The sequence below is a fragment of the Saccopteryx bilineata genome, chromosome 5 (assembly GCF_036850765.1).
Source record: "Saccopteryx bilineata isolate mSacBil1 chromosome 5, mSacBil1_pri_phased_curated, whole genome shotgun sequence".
Classification (NCBI taxonomy): Eukaryota; Metazoa; Chordata; class Mammalia; order Chiroptera; family Emballonuridae; genus Saccopteryx; species Saccopteryx bilineata.
In genome coordinates this window covers 205,542,689-205,562,049 of record NC_089494.1, presented here as the reverse complement: position 1 = coordinate 205,562,049, position 19,361 = coordinate 205,542,689, and the positions used below count along the sequence as shown (strand labels likewise).

Here is a 19,361-nt window from a genome sequence, read left to right as displayed (position 1 = left end):
GCCAGGTTCTTAGGGATGAAGTCAGAGTGTCATTGAGCAGGCAGGACAACAGCCATTACCAACCAGTTTGGAAGTGTTTGTACTATTTTAACAACCAGTGCCACAGAGACTGCACTGCCATTAGCCAGTCCTTGAAGAGAGCTTGCTTTGCTTCCATTTCTCAGCAGTGCTTCACCTCCTGAACAGAGACAGTCTCATTCCTTATAGATGCTATAATTAGCCTCTCCTCTGCCCACTGCGGAGTAGACTGTCTAAAGAGCAACACTGATCAATTCCACTGCCCTGATTAAGATTCTCACAGGATGAAGTTCAAGGTCCTTACCCAGTCCTGTCCGACACTTGTGATCTGGCCCCTTTTGTCTTTTTAGCCTCCATTCCCATTATCCTCTCGGGCACATACTCCCAAAGCAGTTGGCATGTGCCACCAGTGTGGTGCGCTCAAGTGATGGGATGGCTGATGTTTCCTCTGGCAGATGTGTGGTAACATGGCTTCCCTGCAGCTAGCTGGGGAGGCCCCAGGGCTGGCATAGCACCTTGCATCTAGTAGATGCTTCTGAATATTGACAGATAGGTCAACTTGGTATACCTTCTTAGACATGAGGTGGGGCTGTTGTTGTTGTTTATTTGTTTAGGTACAGACTTTGTATCAACTTCTGAATCAGCAAGATGGAGGTATGAACAGTGTTAGACACTTGAGACGATGACTCTAGTCAGTAACTGAAGGGCAGTTGAATAAATAAATGACAGATTTCATGTGTATTGAGGGTATAATTTTGCAGTGGAATCATTGCACCTACAACTTTAATTATAATGTAGTGTCAGTAGGTTATCCTATTATGAACAGTATTCTTGTGTACCATGTATCAAGTATAAATGAAGTGTTTGTAGAGCAATAAGAAGTGTGCTGGGTGCAGAGTTCACAGAGAAATGGGCTCTGCCCTCAGGAAGCTTACGGGATGTTCTCATGAGGAAACTAGATAACATATAACTAAACTTTCCTCCATTTCTGCTTCCCACCTGCTACCATTCTATCTTACCTGGACCATAGTGTAGACTCCACATTGGTCTCCCTGCCTGCATGCAAGTCCTTAAATTCTCTCTGCATAGCAACCAGAGAGAGCTTTTAAAAATCTAAATCAAGGCTTGTGTCTGTCTTGCTTAAGCCCATTTATGACTTCACATTGCAGTTAAGATAGAATCCTAATTTCTTTCCATGCTCTCCAAGGTCAAGTTTGATCAGACCTCTGCCTCACCTCCAGTAATGAAGCAGGTCCCTCTGCCCCGCTCTGCCCCAACCCCACGGCACCAGCTCCAGGCATGCGGGCAGCCTTCAGTTCCTTGAACTCCCAAACTCCTTCCCTTCTCTAGAACTTTTTGTTGTTCTTTGCTCTCCCCATGACTGGCTACTTCTCATCCTTTAGGTCTACCTAAAGCTGGCCCTTTCCACCCTCACCACGGTTATTCTTTATTGGAGAGCCCTGCTAAACAATGAACACAACTTGTAATTTTCTCTACATTTGCTGGGGAGAAAAGTCTGAAATTAAAGCTTTCCTGTGCAGTTTAGAATAGAGAGGAGAGCAGTGGGTCTTGAGATCTGCAATGTAGGTATCCTCTCAATGTAGGTATCCTTTCTTTAAAAAAATATTTTTTATTGATTGAGAGAGAGAGAGAGAAAGGAAAAAAGAGAAGAAAGAGAGAGAGTATGAAGCATCAACTCATAGTTGCATCACTTTAGTTGTTCATTGATTACTTCTCATACGTGCCTTGATGGGGGGCTCAAGCTGAGCCAGTGACCCCTTGCTTAAGCCAGTGGTCCTTGGGCTCAAGCCAGTGCCCTTGGGATCATGTCAGTGATCCTGTACTCAAGCTGGCAAACCCTCACTCAAGCCAACAAACCGAAGGTCAAGCTGGTGACCTTGGGATTTTGATCTGGGTCGACACTATATCCCCTGCACCACCACCAGTCAGGCAGGTATCCTTTCTTCTTATTCCAACGGGATATCTGATTAAATTACTTAAATAAAATCCCCAAGTCACTTGCAATCAGGAAAGGCATTCTTCTTACCAATTTTGATCAGTCTGAATATGTCTTCCAAACAGGTTGTGTTTCACTGTGAAGCAAACATTTTGAGAATTAGGGTCCACTAACGAAAGCAAAGGTGGGATTAGACATACAGGGAGTTAAGTCTGAATGTACTGTCATTCAGAATAGGCCTCTCTTTACACATATGCTAAGGTGATAAGCAAGCCAAAAGAGTAATCAAAACTTAAATGTTGGAGGAGGCAGAAATTTTGGAGTCTTAAAGGAATAGCTTTGGTCTAGGAATAACACATACTTAGAACCTCAAGTGTAAGGAAAATAGGCTCTGTGAGTCTTCAAGGTACACATCCAGAGCAGATGCTACTGGTAGTGACCAGAGACTAATGGAGAATGAAGGAGTTGTGAGAGAGGATAGAGGGGGGTATGGTGAGGGAGGGAAAGAGGAGAGAAATGGAAAGGGAGGGAAAATGCAACACAGTTAAACTGTGCCAGCTCCTGCTAGGTCTAATCAAGGACTTGAAGACATGGCATCCTTGCTTAGCTGATTCTTGATGGTGCTGGAGATGGGAGTGGTTATCCTATTGACACTTTGTGGTTATAAAGGCGACGTGTTAGAGCGCCATCTGATCTCATTAGATCATCATAATGTCATGAGACATTATGGTTTCTTTCCCAGTGATTTCCATTATTCAAATACTAATTTCCTGTTTCATTTTTTTTTTTTTTTAGCCATAATTTATTGAAATTGTACTTCTGGCTAACAGAAGTAGTTTTGTTTGTTGGGGGCGGGGGTTCCCCTGGGGTGTACATATGTGCATAGTTGTTTAGGAATTAAGGAGCCAACATCCTCCTCATAAATTTTAAAACTTTCCCAGGAAATACTGAGCCGTCTTTCTGCTGTGGATGGTTCACTGATTTTGCTGTTTGCCTGCAGTCTGCCACGAGTCCTGTGCGGCCTGCTGGGGTCCCACGGAGAAGCACTGCCTGGCCTGCAGAGACGCCCTCCACGTGCTGAGCAACGGCGGCTGTCAGAGCAGCTGTGGCGGCCGGTTTTACAACAAGCAGGGGACCTGCCGTGGTAGGTGCCAGACCTTGCATGCCAAAGCATCTCTTCTTCTCCCAGCATCCCATGTTTAATTCAAATCAGAGCTCCAATAATTGAGTTTCTTTGACTCAACAAATATGCAAATGGCTGGTGTTTTAGTAGTTTATAAAACCTGTGCTTTTCACTTGGGGGAACCCCTTTAATGCATTCTCTCCCTCGCCCATAATGTGTTCTAGCCTTGGTCAGAGGATACAGACAGTGAGGTCTGGGCTGCTTGCTTCAGACCCACAGCTGCAGGGACAGGAGCAGGGCTCCCTTCTCCAAATATCAAAGCCTCTGTCAGCTCTAGACCGCCTTCCAAATATGCATGGAGACAAAGACACTTTCAGGTCAGCCCAAGGCAGATCCTGCTTTGTTTTTGGTGCCACTGATTTAAAGCTGAAGCGCTTCTTATAGATTCTACGTTTAACACCTACTTCACAACGGTAAAGATTAGCCCAGCATCCTGTGTCCTTGTGCTAGGCATGTTCCAAGTACCCTATAAACATTAACCCACTGAGGTATATTGGGAAAAGCAGGGACTTAGGCAAGTTACTTAATCTCTATCCACACATCAGTTTCCCAGTTGTAAGATGGGGATAATATAGCACCTGTGGTAGACAGAATAATGGCCCTTCAAAGATGTCCACATCCTAAGCACCATAATTTGTGATTATGCTGCCTTAAATGGCAAAAGGGTTTGGAGGTACAATCAAGTAAGCAGCTTCAGATGGGAGATTATCCTGGATTACCCGGCTGGGCCAGTGTCAGCACAGGGTTCCTTACACAAGGGAGGCTTGAGGGTGGGAGTCGGAAAAGAAGTTCTGAGATGGAAGTAGAGGTCAGAGTGAAGGGCAGGGGACTCCTGGAAGGGCCCATGAGCTTGCAGGCAGCCTCCAGACCTGGAGAAAGGCAAGGCAATGGACCCCCTGCCTCCAGAAGGAATGCAGTTCTGCTAACACCTGATTTTAGGACTCCTGACCTCTAGAGTGATAATAAATTTGGTTTAAACCACTGTTTGTGGTACTTTGTTACAGCAGCAATGGGAAATTAACGCACACCCAACTCAGAGGCTGTTGAGAGGATTGAGTTACTTATAAGCAGGGCATTCAGCACACTGCTTGACAGAGCATGTGCTATGTAAGTGTTTGGTGTTTAATCCTCACAACAGTTTTCTGAGATAGTTATTACCATCATCCTCATTTTCCTGCTCCTGTCAATCTTGAGATCATTCCCCTTTTCAGTAGACATTACCAAACCGACAGGCCACCACCTGACAGTGAGCGATTGAGTTTGCTGTCCTGGTCGCAGGAATAGCAAGGCCAGTAGCAACAATGAGATGATCTTTGGGAGCTGACAAGACCTACTTGCCTTAGGGAAGAGAGAGAGCTCTTAGCAGCCACTTGCTTAAAGCTGTGCAGACGTCTATCAGCATCAATGGTGTGGAAAATCTCACCTGATTTTGATGAGTCACAGGCAGCTATTTTGTGAATTCAGGAGAGAACAAGGAAGGGAGAGACAGGCTGCCATTTCCATCTTTTTCTGTCAGCATCAGTTCCTGCTCATTTAAACCAGATGTATTCTCTCAAGGTCAGTGGATGTCAAATTTGCACTAATCCGAAGGCCTAAAGGTATTTGCTCCTTAAACCCCCAAGGAGGCTAACTACTGTCACTGACAAGGAGCCTTGACATTGACCTGCTGCTGAGAAGGTATTATCTGAATTGAGAAAGCAACTTTCGCTGGGGAAGCGAAAGGAGAAATGGTTAGCGTGAGGCTGCAGGTAATGAAGGGTGGGAATGTAGCCGAGCTCAGAGGCGGAGTGAAGAAAGCTGGAGCTCCTTGGGGGTTGGAAGAATTAATAAAAGACTGTTTAACAGGTGGCTAAGGGAGAGAATATACTCTGAGATGCTATCTATATACATTTTGAAACAAAGCATGAGGAAGAAAACTTCCCAACTGAAGGATGCACCGTCACTGGCAGTCAGCCAGCCAATCAATCCACAAGTGGTTACTGAATGGCTGCGCGATCTCTTGCCACAATGCAAGACTTGGTGATGTTGCTGGCATCGACCAGCGTGCCTTTTGGTAGACAAGATTGGAGTTCACACTTTTCATAGAATTGTTAGAGTTCTCAAAGATTTTATCAAATGCCTGCAGAAACATTCAAATGATATTTCCTAAATAATGGGGAACCAAGTCACTGATTGTTAATTGGAATGTAATTAAGATGTCTGATGCTGATAATGCTGACTTATTTCCGATTCAGATGAGTGCTATTCAAGATAAAGACTAGAAATGTTTGTTTAATAATTTATAGCCAAGCATCTCATATCTGCAGAAATCTCAAAGTCAAGTGCCGAAAAAAATCCAGAATGACCTGTTATAAACAGTGGTATGCCCTGGTTGAAAGAATTTACAGTAACCAAGTTCACCTGTGGTACATGCTTTGAGTTTTACAAATATTAGATATAAAGGGTGGGGAAATTCAAAGACAAAAATCTCCTCATTCTTTAGTCATTTAAAGTACTTGTGCTGTTAAGAAGGCTTTCCTGACTTAGCTAACATCATAAATCACAGCAAGTTCAGAGGTTTCTGTTAACCATTCTCTCTGCCTTTTCTTCCTTTTATCCTCATTTCCCTTCTTCACTTAGACAACTATTTTATTTCTTTTAATCTTTTTGTTTTTATGGGTTCTTGTAAACTGGGTATTGAATACAGTTGACCCTCAAACAACAAGGCTTTGAACTGTGCGGGTCTACTTATATGTGGGCATTTTTCAATAAACACCTGTGCTGTTTGCAGTCCGTGGTTGGGATGCAGAGGACTGGTTGTATGCATTGATATGCATATGCCAGGATATATAGGGAACCTGAACATCCACAGATTTTGGTGTCTGGAGAGGTCCTGGAACAAACTCTCCACAGATGCTGGGGGTAGTTAAGAGTAGTTAAGTTTCGGGGGAGTCAAAAATTATATGTGGATTTTTTACTGATTGGCACCCCAACAAGGGTATATTTAATGATATTGTGTTGTAGAGGTCATGTTCTTTTTTTCTCTAAAAAACCAATTACGTTTTTAAGGTTGCTCTATCATCTAATCCTTTGCTTCTCTTTGCTGCATAATCCTCCCGGTCTCCATCCCGCACAAATCTTACATTCCCTCTCCCAGCGACAGACTCGCTGGGTTGCTTCCTTCCATCCACATGCCATCACTAGAGAGCGCTAGTGAGCAGCCTAAAACATGTCCCTTGGTGAACCCAGGGGGAGGTTTCCTGGGATGATAGCCCAGGAGCAGAATTGTTGGTTTCTTGAATCTGCATATTCTTTATTTGACTAAGTAGTACCAGGCAGCTCACCAACTTCTATACTCCCAAAACATGAGGGCTCTCTCATTCCCATATTCTTGCCACCATTTGTCATTTTCAAGCTTTAGATTTTTCTCTGGTCAATAGGTAGATATACAGGGACATCCCATTTTAATTTGTACTTTTCTGATTATTAATGAGTTTGAAAATATCTTCAACTCCTTTTGGACTTTTGTGTTTCCTCTTCTATATATTCTTTTTAAATATATTTTCCCCATTGTTTTATTGGTCTTGCTGCCTTTTGATCATTGATTTTTATGGAGTTCCTTGTATGAAATAGGTATTAACTCTTCTCAGTCTTAAATAAATAGATATTTCTCAATTTTGTTACCTTTTTAACTTTTATTATGGTGTCCTTTGTTGAAAAGAAAATTTTAATTTATCATTTTTTACTTTAACATTTTAATTTTGAATTTTTAAAAATAATTCTTTTTGTTTTGAACTTGAATTATTTTTCTTTTCTGCTCAAGTTCATAAGAAATTATTTTACATTTTCTTCACAAGATAATTATTCTGCATTTTTTTCTATTAATCTGACAGTTTTAACTTAGGTTGTTGAACCATCCAGAGTCCACTTATGGGTAGGTTTAAGGAGAGAAATCCAGTTTTATTTTCTTCATTTCATGATCCAATTGTCCCAAGATCATCTAGTAATTCAGTCTAATCTTCTCCACTGATCTTTATTGTATATTAAATTTCTGTGTGCACATAGGTCTGTCTCTGAGCTATTCCGATGGTCCAAATGTCTGTTCTTCTACTCTATCACATTGTTTTGTTTTATGTTTTCATTAATTTCAATTGCTTTGTAGTATGTCTCAATATCTGATTGGGTAAATTCTCCCTTTCTTTCCTCTTTATTTTCAAATTTGATTTAGTTATTCATAGACTTTAGAATATGTTTATTGAATTCCAAATAAAATATAACTGGAATTTTTGCTAATACTTCATTGAAATTATAAACTAGTTTAGGAAGAAATGACATTGTCCTAATAATTTTATTTGAATTGACAAATTACATACACTCTTAAGTATTATGTTAAGTGTGTCCTAAAATGTTTGCCTTAAAATGTTTTTTTCTTGTTGGTCAATTCTAAATTTAAAAAAAAAAACAAAAAACTGCTGTTCCTTATTTCTAGGGAAATCCACATATCTTTAAGATTGTTCAGTTCTGTCGAGATGTCAGTTATAGAATTAGAAACTACAGAAGTTTTTATGGAGGGTGGAAGGAAAGATGCTTTTCAGGTTTATTTTTGCTTCTTCCAGTTATGAGTTGAGGTGGTGATGTTCTTTTTCTCTGACATAAAGACCATTGCCTTTGACCACTTGCTGAACATTATCTTGCCTTCCATATTTGCTGCTGGAGAGATGCTGAATCCTCCAGGATGCAGGATGGAACATTTGGCCCTATTACTTACATCTTTTTCCCCCAAGTTCTTGAAATGTTTTTGAGGAGGTTAGCATGGTGCAGGTGGATTAAGAGAACAGACAGAATAGATCTCATCATTGATTCTCTGATAGGGAGAAGGATTGTTTTGTTTGTTTTCAAAGCATTTATCCGATGAATACTCTATAGAGTAGGTGGAGTCATAGACTTACCTGCAGCTGCATTCACGCCCACCCCCTTTCTTCCATCCTCTGAAAAGGAGACCTTTCTTTGGTCTGTCCAAGGCTAATAGCTCCTTCTGTCCTTTTGAATATACACCCCCTTTTTCTCCTAGGAATTTTTAAAAATTATTTAAACTCTTCTCTTTTTAAAAACCATTTCTTGAGTCTATACTTGCCTTGAGTTTCTACAATATTGGAGAGATGAAACATCCTCTTACCCTTTTAATTATTTCTCTCTCTGTCCTTTCACAGTCAGGGGCCTTTGAAGGAACTTTCATTCTAATGACTCCACTTAAATGGTGTGGTACAGGTCACCCATATCTTAACTTCTAAGTGTAGTGAGCCGTGTTCAGACTTTATTTGTCCTCTCTACTCTTTCAATGACTTCCTTCTTAAAAGTTTCTTCCCCCAGCTTCCCAGCCATCACACTTCTGTTTCTTATTCTACCTTTGTATTATTTCTTCTTGGTCACCTTTGCTAGTTTTTCTTTTTTCATTAAATGTTGGTGCTCTCAGATCCTTGGCTACTTCTGCCTTATCCTTCATGTTTTTCCCAAATAAATCAACTAAGTTCTGATTCAATAACCATGTATATGTGATGACCCCCAGGCCTCCTCCTGAGCTGCAGAACTATACATTGGGCTGTTGACTAGACTGCACCTATCCAAACCCGAGCCCATTAGAACCCCCACACCTACTTTCCTTATTGTGTTCTATGAGGGGCATCACTCATCCCCCAAAACAGATCCCTGGAATACATCTGAGATACTTGCGCCTACACAGGTCTCAAATCTGTCATCTCCACAGCCTTGATTCAGCTTCTGATCATCTAGTCCTGTGAGCATTGCCATGGTTTTCCAGCTAGACCCCAACTCTCCTTCTTTGCCTCTCCGACTACTCTCCAAACTGAAGCTAAGTACTCTTCCTTATACCCAACATGGTGATGCTTCGTGTTTAAAACTTGGCAGGGATTCCCGCTGCCTTCCATTCACAGGACAAGAATCTAGGCTGTGAGTCTGGCACACAGGTATATGTCCACCTGTACACCTGAGCACTGCTGCTCTGTCCCTGGGTAGCCCCAGCTTTTGCTGGATAGGCCCTTGCACCTTCCTTCGCCTCGCTGCTTAGGCCAGGAGTACATTAGCTAAGCATGCTCTGACTCACTTCCCAAGACAGTATTTAAGTGTTGCTCTTAGGTGAATCTTTTCTTTACATTTCATATCACCTATACCACACACGTTTTTCTTTGAATTATCTGAGTACCTAAACAAACTGATCTGAGTGATAGCTATAGTATTTTTCATATCACATATGTCTGTCTCCCTCTGTTAGACTTAAAAACCCCTTAAAGCAAAGACCAAGTTGGTTTAATTTTTCTGTCTCTACCACCTGAAACAGTACCTGACACAGAGCATAAGAAATCTTGGGGGAGTTAAGTGAATGAATAGATAGTAAAGATTAGGGAAGTTCAACAGTTGAACATTTTTGTAGCATGACCGAGCTTAGTAAAGCTCTGAGTTTCTGAATTCTCTTTCCACACAAGGTTGCCATATAAAGGATGAAATATTTGGGATGAACTTAAACTAAATAATTATTATATATCCAAATTCAAATGTAATTGGGTATCTGGTATTTTTATTTGCTAAATCTGGCATCTGTAACTACAAGGCCATTTAACTTTATATGATTTTTTAAAATTTAACTTAATGGAGTGACATGGGTCAATATAATCATACAGGTTTCAGGTGCACCATTCTGTAACACATCATCTGTACATTGCACGGTGTGTTCACCATCCCAAGTCAAGTCTCCCTCCACCACCACATTTTAACTTTAAATCCTCTATTAAATTGGGTACACTGGAGGTAGTGGCGGATACCTCAGAATATCTGTTATTCTTAGGGCAAAGAATAACTCTGGCTCTTCAACTGTGAAAACAGAAAGTGCAGAGTCCTTTGAAATGTTGGAATCAAGGAAACAACTCAGTTGAGCAGCCAGAGAATAAGATTACTATTCCGACACCAACTGTGAACATTGTAAAGAATAGGCTTCCCTGCTCCCTCGGCTCACTGTTGACTTTCTCTATTGGGTTTTTTCCCCCTCAGCTTGTGACCAGTCCTGTAAAAGTTGTGGCCCCGATAGTCCCAAATGCCTTACCTGTACTGAGAAGGCAGTATTGCATGATGGCAAGTGCCTTTCTGAATGCCCTGGTGGATACTATGCTGATGCCACTGGCAGATGCAAAGGTAAGACATGGGCCATTGTCATTGTCATCGTCATCATCATCTATACTGGATATGCTGCTTACTTGGGAATTTGTGTGTTTGATTGGAAAATGTTGAATTAAGAAATATTGAATTAAGGAAATGTTTTCATTAGACTAATGTATTTGGTATGGGAGTACGAGTCATGGGTGGATGCTGGGGGACAAAAATGAGTAAATAAAGGACTCATGCATATCAATCATCAATAGAGATCATCTTGTCCTTTTGAAATGCTAAGAACATCTTTAAGACCTTCATAGAGTTATTTTGCACTTGTAATCCATCACCAGCTTAGGTAATAGGTATGACAGAATCATTCCTTAGTGGCATTTATAAACACATACAGGGGTGGGCAAAAGTAAGTTAATAATAAAATGATGCTAAATAATATAATAATAAATAAACAAACGATACAAGAATAAAGTCTGTGTTTTGCATACTCATAAGTGTAAACCTACTTTGCCTGCCCCTGTATTTTGGCAGCTAAAACACACCACAAAAATAAAATAAAAAAGGAGACCCAGTTTGATAGCATGTAAAACTGAAGTCTCTATCTCTTAAAAATTTGGTTTCATGTGCTATTTATATAGTATATTGTTCCTTTCAGACTTACATAACCTAAATAATGAAAACATCCCATTTGAGTCTTTATAAATTCCAGTTTGTAGATGCTCGACTTGCATCTTTCCTTTTGAGACCCTCTGGGAATGTGTTGCTGCCTCAATCAACCCTGCACTCTGAGGCACATACACATTCTTACTTCTCCCTAGTGTCTGTTAGGGGCAGGATATTGAGACCTGTCCCTCATTTTCTTCTTACCTCTCCTTTGTCTTTTTTTTTGTTTGGATTTTTCCGAAGCTGGAAATGGGGAGGCAGTCAGACAGACTCCCGCATGTGCCCGACTGGGATCCACCTGTCACGCACACCAGGGGGCGATGCTCTGCCCCTCCGGGGCATCGCTCTGTCGCGACCAGAGCCACTCTAGCGCCTGGGACAGAGGCCAAGGAGCCATCCCCAGCGTCCGGGCCATCTTTTGCTCCAGTGGAGCCTCGGCTGCGGGAGGGGAAGAGAGAGACAGAGAGGAAGGAGAGGGGGAGGGATGGAGAAACAGATGGGCGCTTCTCCTGTGTGCCCTGGCCGGGAATTGAACCTGGGACTTCCGCACGCCAGGCCAACGCTCTACCACTAAGCCAACCGGCCAGGGCCTCCTTTGTCTTTTAACCTCTTTACTCACCCATTGTTAATTTGTTTTCCTCAGCATTCTGCTCCCAAGGGTCTTAGCTTCTCCTCTCTCCCAGCTCCTGACTGTTGTCCTCTGGAACCTTCTTTTTGTGTCTCATCCTGTCCTTTAGGACAGGCCACAGTACCAAGTACCATCTGTCTCTTAGAGTCAGATATCCCCACTATTAACACCCAGGACCAAAGGAGGGATATGTGTGTATGACATTATAATATGTAGTAGTCAGATTCTTAAGTGTAATTCTTTCACAGTCTCAGAATACCCGCTCTGGAAGTACCTTATATGATCGGTGAGCCCAGCCTCTCACTGTGCATATGCCAAAGCAGCTTGGCCTGGAGATAGCACACTTGTTGAAGAGCACAGATAAATTAATGGACGAGACAGTAGAAATTCCACTGCTTCCACCTCGCAGACTATGAACTTTCCCTCATCCCTATTCCGGCGGGGAATTTTAGGTTCAGGTGAACCAGGGCTAAATTCCAGACTTGTTACTAATTAACTCTGTGATCTTAGATAATTTTTTTTAACTTCCCAAGACTTCAAATTTCTTCATCTGTAAAATGAGGTTAATGGTGCCTACCTACCTCATAATATTACTGTGAAGATTAAAAGTGATAATGTGTATGAAACACTTAATACAACCCCTACATAAAGGATGGGTAGTAAATAATAGATAGAACACAGATAACAGACGGGTAGTTGGGCTTTGTGGGCAGATCTGGTGCTATCAGCACCCCTAATGCATCTTTGCTTCGGATGTGAGAGCTGGAGCCGGGTTGACAGCCTTAGAGGAGAGGCTATGATACAGGGGCGCCAGCCAAAAAGCAGGCTCGTTAGTCACTCGATTGATTCCTCTGTGTTTATCTCTCACTCTCGTCCTCAGTTTGTCATAATTCGTGTGCCAGCTGCTCTGGACCCACGGCCTCTCAGTGTGTCGCCTGCACCCACCCCTGGGCCCTGCGCCAAGGCCAGTGTCTGCCCGGCTGCGGAGAGGGCTTCTTCCCTGACCACGGGGTCTGCAGAGGTATCGTTGCTGCCATCCGTGTTCCGAAAGACCTTCCCAGCATGTGGGCGTAGATTGAAGTTGCTTTTCAGTTTACCTTTTCTTTGGTATATCTATGGCTGTGCATACGTTATATGTTTTTTCTTTTCATTACCAAGAGATCATCTGAAAACTCATGTTTGAATATTTGTGGCGATGACGACACCTGTATGTTCGTGACCTTTCTGGCCATCCTTGAGAGCAATGTCATTTTCTTGACTGCGCATTAAAACCACCCTTATTTCCTCCTTTTTTCTATTCTTTTAGCAATGTTTTTCTAGTCTTCATTTTGTTTTTCCCCGAAGAACCTGTTTGTGTTAATGGTCCTGCTGAGCACACTGAGAGTCCCTAGGATGACTCTGGGCTGAGCAAAGTGGGAAATCTCAAATAGCTGTTTGCCCAGAAGGCTCTGGGCTCCTCAGGAGGGCAGCATCATTTCAGCCGTTTGATACGAGCACATTGGGAGCAAACACTCCAAGTGAAATTAACTTATATTTATTTATGCACAGGGCACCTTAGAGAAGAGCTTAGGAGTAGTTACAAGCAGAATGTTTTTAAAACAAACAGCTGCCATAAATATTAAGGAAAGGAAAATGTAGTGAGTCTTTTAAAAAACAGGGAAGTTGATCAGATGAAAATGTGGGCCTGAGGTGATTCAAGGACTCTAGTTGGCTCTGCTTTTTCACCAGTCACCAAGATGGCAAGAAGCAGCCATGGATTGGGAAGTTCCTGTGACCGCTCCGAAGGGGCCTCTTCCTGGTTTAGAAAAGCACAGAAACCCTAAAAGGAATTGTTGCCTGGACCCTTATATACACTGCTCACAAAAATTAGAGGATATTTCAAAATAAATATGAAGCAATAAAATATCCCCTAATTTCTGTGAGCACTATAGTAGGTGGTGAATAACACAACGGACAATAACACAATGGCCATTTTTGCAAAAATATAGTAATGGCCTTTATGTGACTGGTACTTAAAATCTTCAATAAAAACAGAGGACATAGTATTAAATCGCCATTCAGTGACTGTGTTTCTCTGGAGAATCAAGCCAATAGGGTCCTGAGAGAAAGGACTAGTTGACCTCACCCTCATTCTGCCCCTTACAGATATTATTATTATCACCCTGTGATTTGTACAGCACACTAGAATAACAATATTCTGGAACAATGTCTCTGGCGAACTTCTCTAAGTGGTTTTGATTTAAGGATGGACTCCTATTGGTTGCAACAAATACATGATCTTTGGATTGTTTTCTGCTTTTTACTCCTGTTGGCAGCCTGTCATTCTTCCTGCCTAACATGTGTGGGTCCAGAGCGCTCTCACTGTACCCAGTGTAAGAAGCCAGAGGACGGACTGCAGGTTGAGCAGCTGCCTGGGGCAAACATCACCGCTGGCACGTGCCGGTCCCCATGCAGAGCCCAGTTTTACCTGGAGAACACTGGGCTGTGTGAAGGTGAGTGAGCACGATTTGAGAAATTGTTAGGTATTTGCTTCTAAAGAGACCCTGTGAGGCAGAACCTCAGCCAGGAAGAGCTTTGTTTTCACGTAAGGATGGTTCCAAGGATGGCTGACTCAGAAGACTGATGTGCCAGCGAGGGCCCCCCGCTGGGGTCCGCCTTCCTTTTGTGAATCACGGATGATCCGAGAGATCTGGTGCCTTTACACCACTGTCCCCAAAGTTATACTCAGTAGTTCTAGTCAGGAATTCTTTAAGAGGTCGGTATGGGGAGCTAAGAAAGACTTAGTGCTCAGTGTAGAATTCTATTTATTATTTCTTCTAATTTGCTACTCTGAATGTGATTGGTTCCTTCAAGGCAAAATTTGGACTTCTGTCAAAATTTAGAAATGATTTCTGTCATTTCCTTGGCATATTGTCTATAGGAAATTGATGCCATCCTGAATAGTTTGGCTTAATTGCTAGATCATCTATGCGTGGTGAGGAGATGAAGGGAGATGTGTGTGTGTGTGTGTGTGTGTGTGTGTGTGTGTGTGTGTGTGTGTGTGTATATATATATATATATATATATATAATTTCTTGGGAGGTAAGAGAAGCTCCTCTCTGCTCCTACAGGAAGTTGCCTTGCTGTTGGGTGAATTATTTGTCTCCCAAGCTACCTGAAAAAAATTATTACTCATATTTCCCATTGTAAACCTAACATATGTATCATTAAAGAAAATTTAAATGTAGAAAAAAGTACAAAAATAATGTGCCCACTACCTACCACCTAAATCCAATTGCCTTTACCATTTTGCTATAAAATATCTGAGGATTTTTTTCCTATACATTGCTTTGAGTTTTTATTTTTACAACATAACTCTAAACATGCTGCAGATGCAATTTTGTATCCTGCAGTCTCGCTTATTAAAGTGGCTTCCTCACAGGGAAATGTGGGATGTCAAGGTTAGGTTAAAAGATTTTGGATTCAGTGAGTCATACGGCATAGTAGGAAGCAGGCAGAATTAGAATACGGGGACCCCAGGCTAGACACTTAAGCTCTCTGAGCCTTTGCGTTCACTGCACTAGCATAGGGATAATTTTCTTTCACACTGGCTTTTTGCCAGGGCGAAGGGATTTTAGGAATGTGAAAGTGCTTGGCAAATTGTAAAGCCCCCATGCTCAGTAGTTGGTATAAACTTCAGTCCATATACTCATGTTCAGGAATACCATAGGGATATAGAGGTAGCTTCCTGCTCCCCGGGAAGCACCAGAGCCCCTGGGGGGTTTACATTGGTACCTAGAAATTGGGGAAGGGTTCCTACTCTCCAGACACCTTGGTGACTGCCGTGTATGCATTGCCCACATTCTCTGCGGTCCCTTACCCTCCCCTCACTGTTTCCCTAACCGCTTGTGAACTGCGGGGATCTGTGTGGCTGCTGAGACTGCCGATGCCTTCGGAAGGCACGGCCCACAGCCTTCCCCTCTGAGCGCAGGGGAAATCTGCCCAGGCACAGTTGGCTTCTTTCTACAGTTTTGAGCACTGCATTAAAAATGAAATAATTACCATTTTAAAAGTTATGTTGTAAACAAAGATTACAGTAACTAGGGTTATTCAGCCAGGAAATAATGTTACTGGTGGTTAGGTATACAAATCGTGAGCCAGGCACTGCGAAGTGTGCAGTATTTGTCTACTCACTTAGATCCTGATACCAACCTTGTGGGGTCCAGCGGCCCAACTAGAGAAGAAGACAGCCTGGAAGAGGTTAAGGCTGGAAGGGAGTCATGTAGCCAGCACAGAATGGGGTCCAACAAGGCATGAGTCAGCCTGACTCCAGTGTCTGTGCTCCAGCCCAGGGTGCTACTCCATTATGGCTGCTGGCAGGGCAGAAGCACAGTGTGCTGAGGCTGCAAGATTGTGACATCATAAAGTGACAAAGGGGTGTTTTCTGGGAATTCCTTTATACAGACATTTTAAAAAAGGATTAGAGTCTAATCCCTCTGGAATGGTTTAATTGTGGTCCCAGGTGAATGGACTAGACTGACCTCTTGAGTCCTTGCAGCCCCATGATTTCATGCTAGTTAATATAATGTTATTAGGTATCACACACATCGCTGTCTGCTCCCATTTATTACCAAATCCCTGTGCAATCTCTGCTAGATAGATTGTTGTGCTCAATTTATAAGCGATGAGAATGTGGCAGAAAGAGGTTAATTGAGTTGCCCAAGATTCCACTGGGAAACTGAGTGCAACCACCAATTGTTTCGAACCCTACCTGAGTATTAAGTGTGTTGATTGATGTATTTCCTGTCACTCATCCCCTGTCTCTGGAAACCTTTCTGCCTCCCCAAAATCGGTTCCATTTTCTATTCTGCTGAAGTGTTGTCTGTGAAGTCAGGTCTGGGAGCGCTGTGAGGTTACCTTGGGCTCCTCACACATTCCCAGAAATATCCTTGACTCTGCACAACATTTAGAAAGGTTGGAGTTTGTCTGTGTGTGACTTTAGGAATTTATTTTATGGCACCTTTGATCTCAGATGCTTTTCTATAAAGAAGAGAAAAACAACTGTCTTCTGGGAACTCTCCCTCTTCCTTTCTGTGAGACTGCAGCACGGAGTGGTTAGAATGTTACTGCAGCTAATGAAAGTGAGGAGCAGATGCATTAGAGGAAGAAGCAATTTACTCAGAGTGTGAAATGGTGTCAGGTTTATTATAAAGATTTCCATTCTGACTACAAGACAAAACCAGGCATTACCTACCGGAAGATGAAGCAAAAATTTGAGATATTTGACTATAATCCAAGTCTGTGATTGAAGGATGACACAATAGAAAATTAACAAACGGTGACCAAAGAGAACACTGTTTATTAGTAGCTGCAAGAGAGTCTATCTTTGTTCATTTCCTCTGCAAATGTTTATGAAGTGCCCCCTGGGTGCTGGGCGTTGTCCAGACACTGGCAGAATACTCATGAATGAGTCAGATGAAATTCCTACTCTTGTGGAATTCATATTATAGCGAGAGAAATGGATAGTAAAGAAATCAATGAATAACAACAGCAGCAAAACTCAAAGCACACACTTGGCTAGTGTTCTGAGCTATGATGCCCACACAGGGTAAGGGGGGGGCGGGGGGGGGTTAGCTGGCCTCCGAAGCGGGAGTGCTCTGGTGAGGTGGGACAGCCCCCTGAATGTGTTTGTCCTGTGCTTTTGGCTCATTCTTCAAAATGAACTTGGGAACTTCAGGAGTTGGAACTTTGATATCATGCACCTTTTTTTAATGTGTTCTCAAAGTGTGGCTGGAATTGCCAGTACAAAGGAGAGTCTGTTACTAATTGTGAGATAATTTGGAGGCATTTGGCAGTTGACCAGATTTGTTTATGTTTATTAAATATTAATAGTTAAGATTCATTAAAAGAAGGATTTTTAATAATTTTATCTAGAATAGATCCAACAAAATCCAAAAAACATGCATCAACCCTCTTGCCAAAACAAAACAAACTAAAACAAATTACAAGTCAGTAAAAACCCATGCCCTCTAAAACAACATCAAAATAGCATCCTGTACTTTCTCATCTATCTTCCCCACTCCTTTTCCATGCCCCTCTGAGAGAGAGCTGGGTCTGGCCACTCCTGCTGCACTCCGAGTTAGTGGCCATTTATTGGGTGATGCCTCCCAGTCAGTGGCTGTACAGCCTGTGCCCGTGGCAGCCCAGGTGGATGGACAAGCAGAGGACCAGGAGGCCTCTCCTCTCTCTCACTGAGGCCCCTGGCTTTGGGTCACGTTGTTCAACTCAATCTCAGATCCTCCTTCCTTTTTTATTGAGGATTTTTTTCTCTCTCGTAAAGGATTCAGCTATAGTGAGGATTGAGCTGTTATTGAGACCTCTAGAGCAGAGCTTCTCTCTGCGGTCCCCTGGGGATCTTGTTGAGATGCGATCCAAATGGAGTAGGTCGATCCAAATGGAGTAGGTCGGGGCAGGGGCTGCGTGTCTGGTTCTGACAGGCCCCCAGGCCAGGTGGCTGCTCCTGGCCCATTGATCGGAGATTAAGGAAAGCCTCTTAATTAAAGAAGGGAAAGCACATCACCTTATCAGGTATGCTTTTTCTAAGGAAAGCAGTTTTAGAAAAATCCTATTTTTATTCTCATTGCCAGCATTATACACATTACAGCAACTTAAAAAAAAATAAGAAAAAGCTCTACTACTAGGTTACCCAGATTTAGCAAATAAAAATGTAGAATGAGGAAATAAAAACACCGGGTGGGGCAAAAGTAGTTTTACAGTTGTTTGTATGGAAAATAATACAATAATTAATAAATAATACAAGAATAAACTGTTTCACATGCTCACACTGTAAACCTATGTCTCCTTCACCCTCTATTTTGCAAATTAAAAAAATGATTCTTTTTCAGTATAAATATGTCTCATATGTTGCCTGACATACTCTAAAATATAATTTATTATTTAATAGAAATTCAATTTTAACTAGATATTTTCATTTTATCTGTAAATCCTACCTGTGACCCCTCTATCTTGAGAGAATCTTTTACACACACACACACACACACACACACACACAGAGTGTGTTATAGTTTTTCAATTCCTTACAACCAAAAAGTTTATTGGAGGTCCTCTAAATTTACATTTACTCCCATTTTATAGATGAAGCAAATGAGGCTTAGAAGGAACCAACTAAAGAATAATGTAGCCGTGGAGGATCCTGGATCTAATAGAGGACACAGTTGCTTAAGAAATATTTTCTTCTTTCCAAACCCAGACGCTTTGTTCTTCATTTCGCACGTAGAGCTTTACAATTGAATTTCAGGCCAGGCCATCTCAATTAATGATGCAGTTCAATCACCATGTCAACCATTTGGCAGTGGTGCCCAGGAAGGGAAATGAACATGATCAGGATGATTAGTTTAGCCACATAATTGCCCCGATTCTGTGGCAAATTGATGGATTCTTTCAATTCCCACACAGTTCAGCAGGAGGTTCAAAATGATATAATTTTGAAGACGTTACGAGCTTTATTTTAAAAATGAACTCTGTCCTACAATAATGAATTTTACTTACATATTTCCTAATGTATTATGTCAGTGAAACTGCTTCAAAAAAGAAGGCAGGGGGAGCGAACGTTTGGGGGTCCCTCCCCCACCTCCGCAGCCTTCCCATTGTCAACCATTGCACTTTGGGTAGGTAAACATGGGGGAAAGTTTAGCAACTAAATTTTCCCAAGCCTCCTTTTTCAGCCTTGACGATAGCATTATTGCCTTTCTTAAGCTAGT

General features: G+C 42.0%; 1 protein-coding gene across 2 annotated transcripts in view; it reads left to right on the top strand.

The window, feature by feature from the left end:
- FRAS1 (Fraser extracellular matrix complex subunit 1) overlaps positions 1 to 19,361 on the top strand; it is a 514,100-nt gene that overhangs the window by 243,982 nt on the left and 250,757 nt on the right. For both annotated transcript variants that reach the window (XM_066279180.1, XM_066279181.1), the window contains 4 exons: positions 2,976 to 3,119; positions 10,200 to 10,340; positions 12,482 to 12,622; positions 13,917 to 14,093. In XM_066279180.1, coding sequence (XP_066135277.1) covers positions 2,976 to 3,119; positions 10,200 to 10,340; positions 12,482 to 12,622; positions 13,917 to 14,093 — 603 coding nt within the window. The remainder of the gene's footprint in view (positions 1 to 2,975; positions 3,120 to 10,199; positions 10,341 to 12,481; positions 12,623 to 13,916; positions 14,094 to 19,361) is intronic.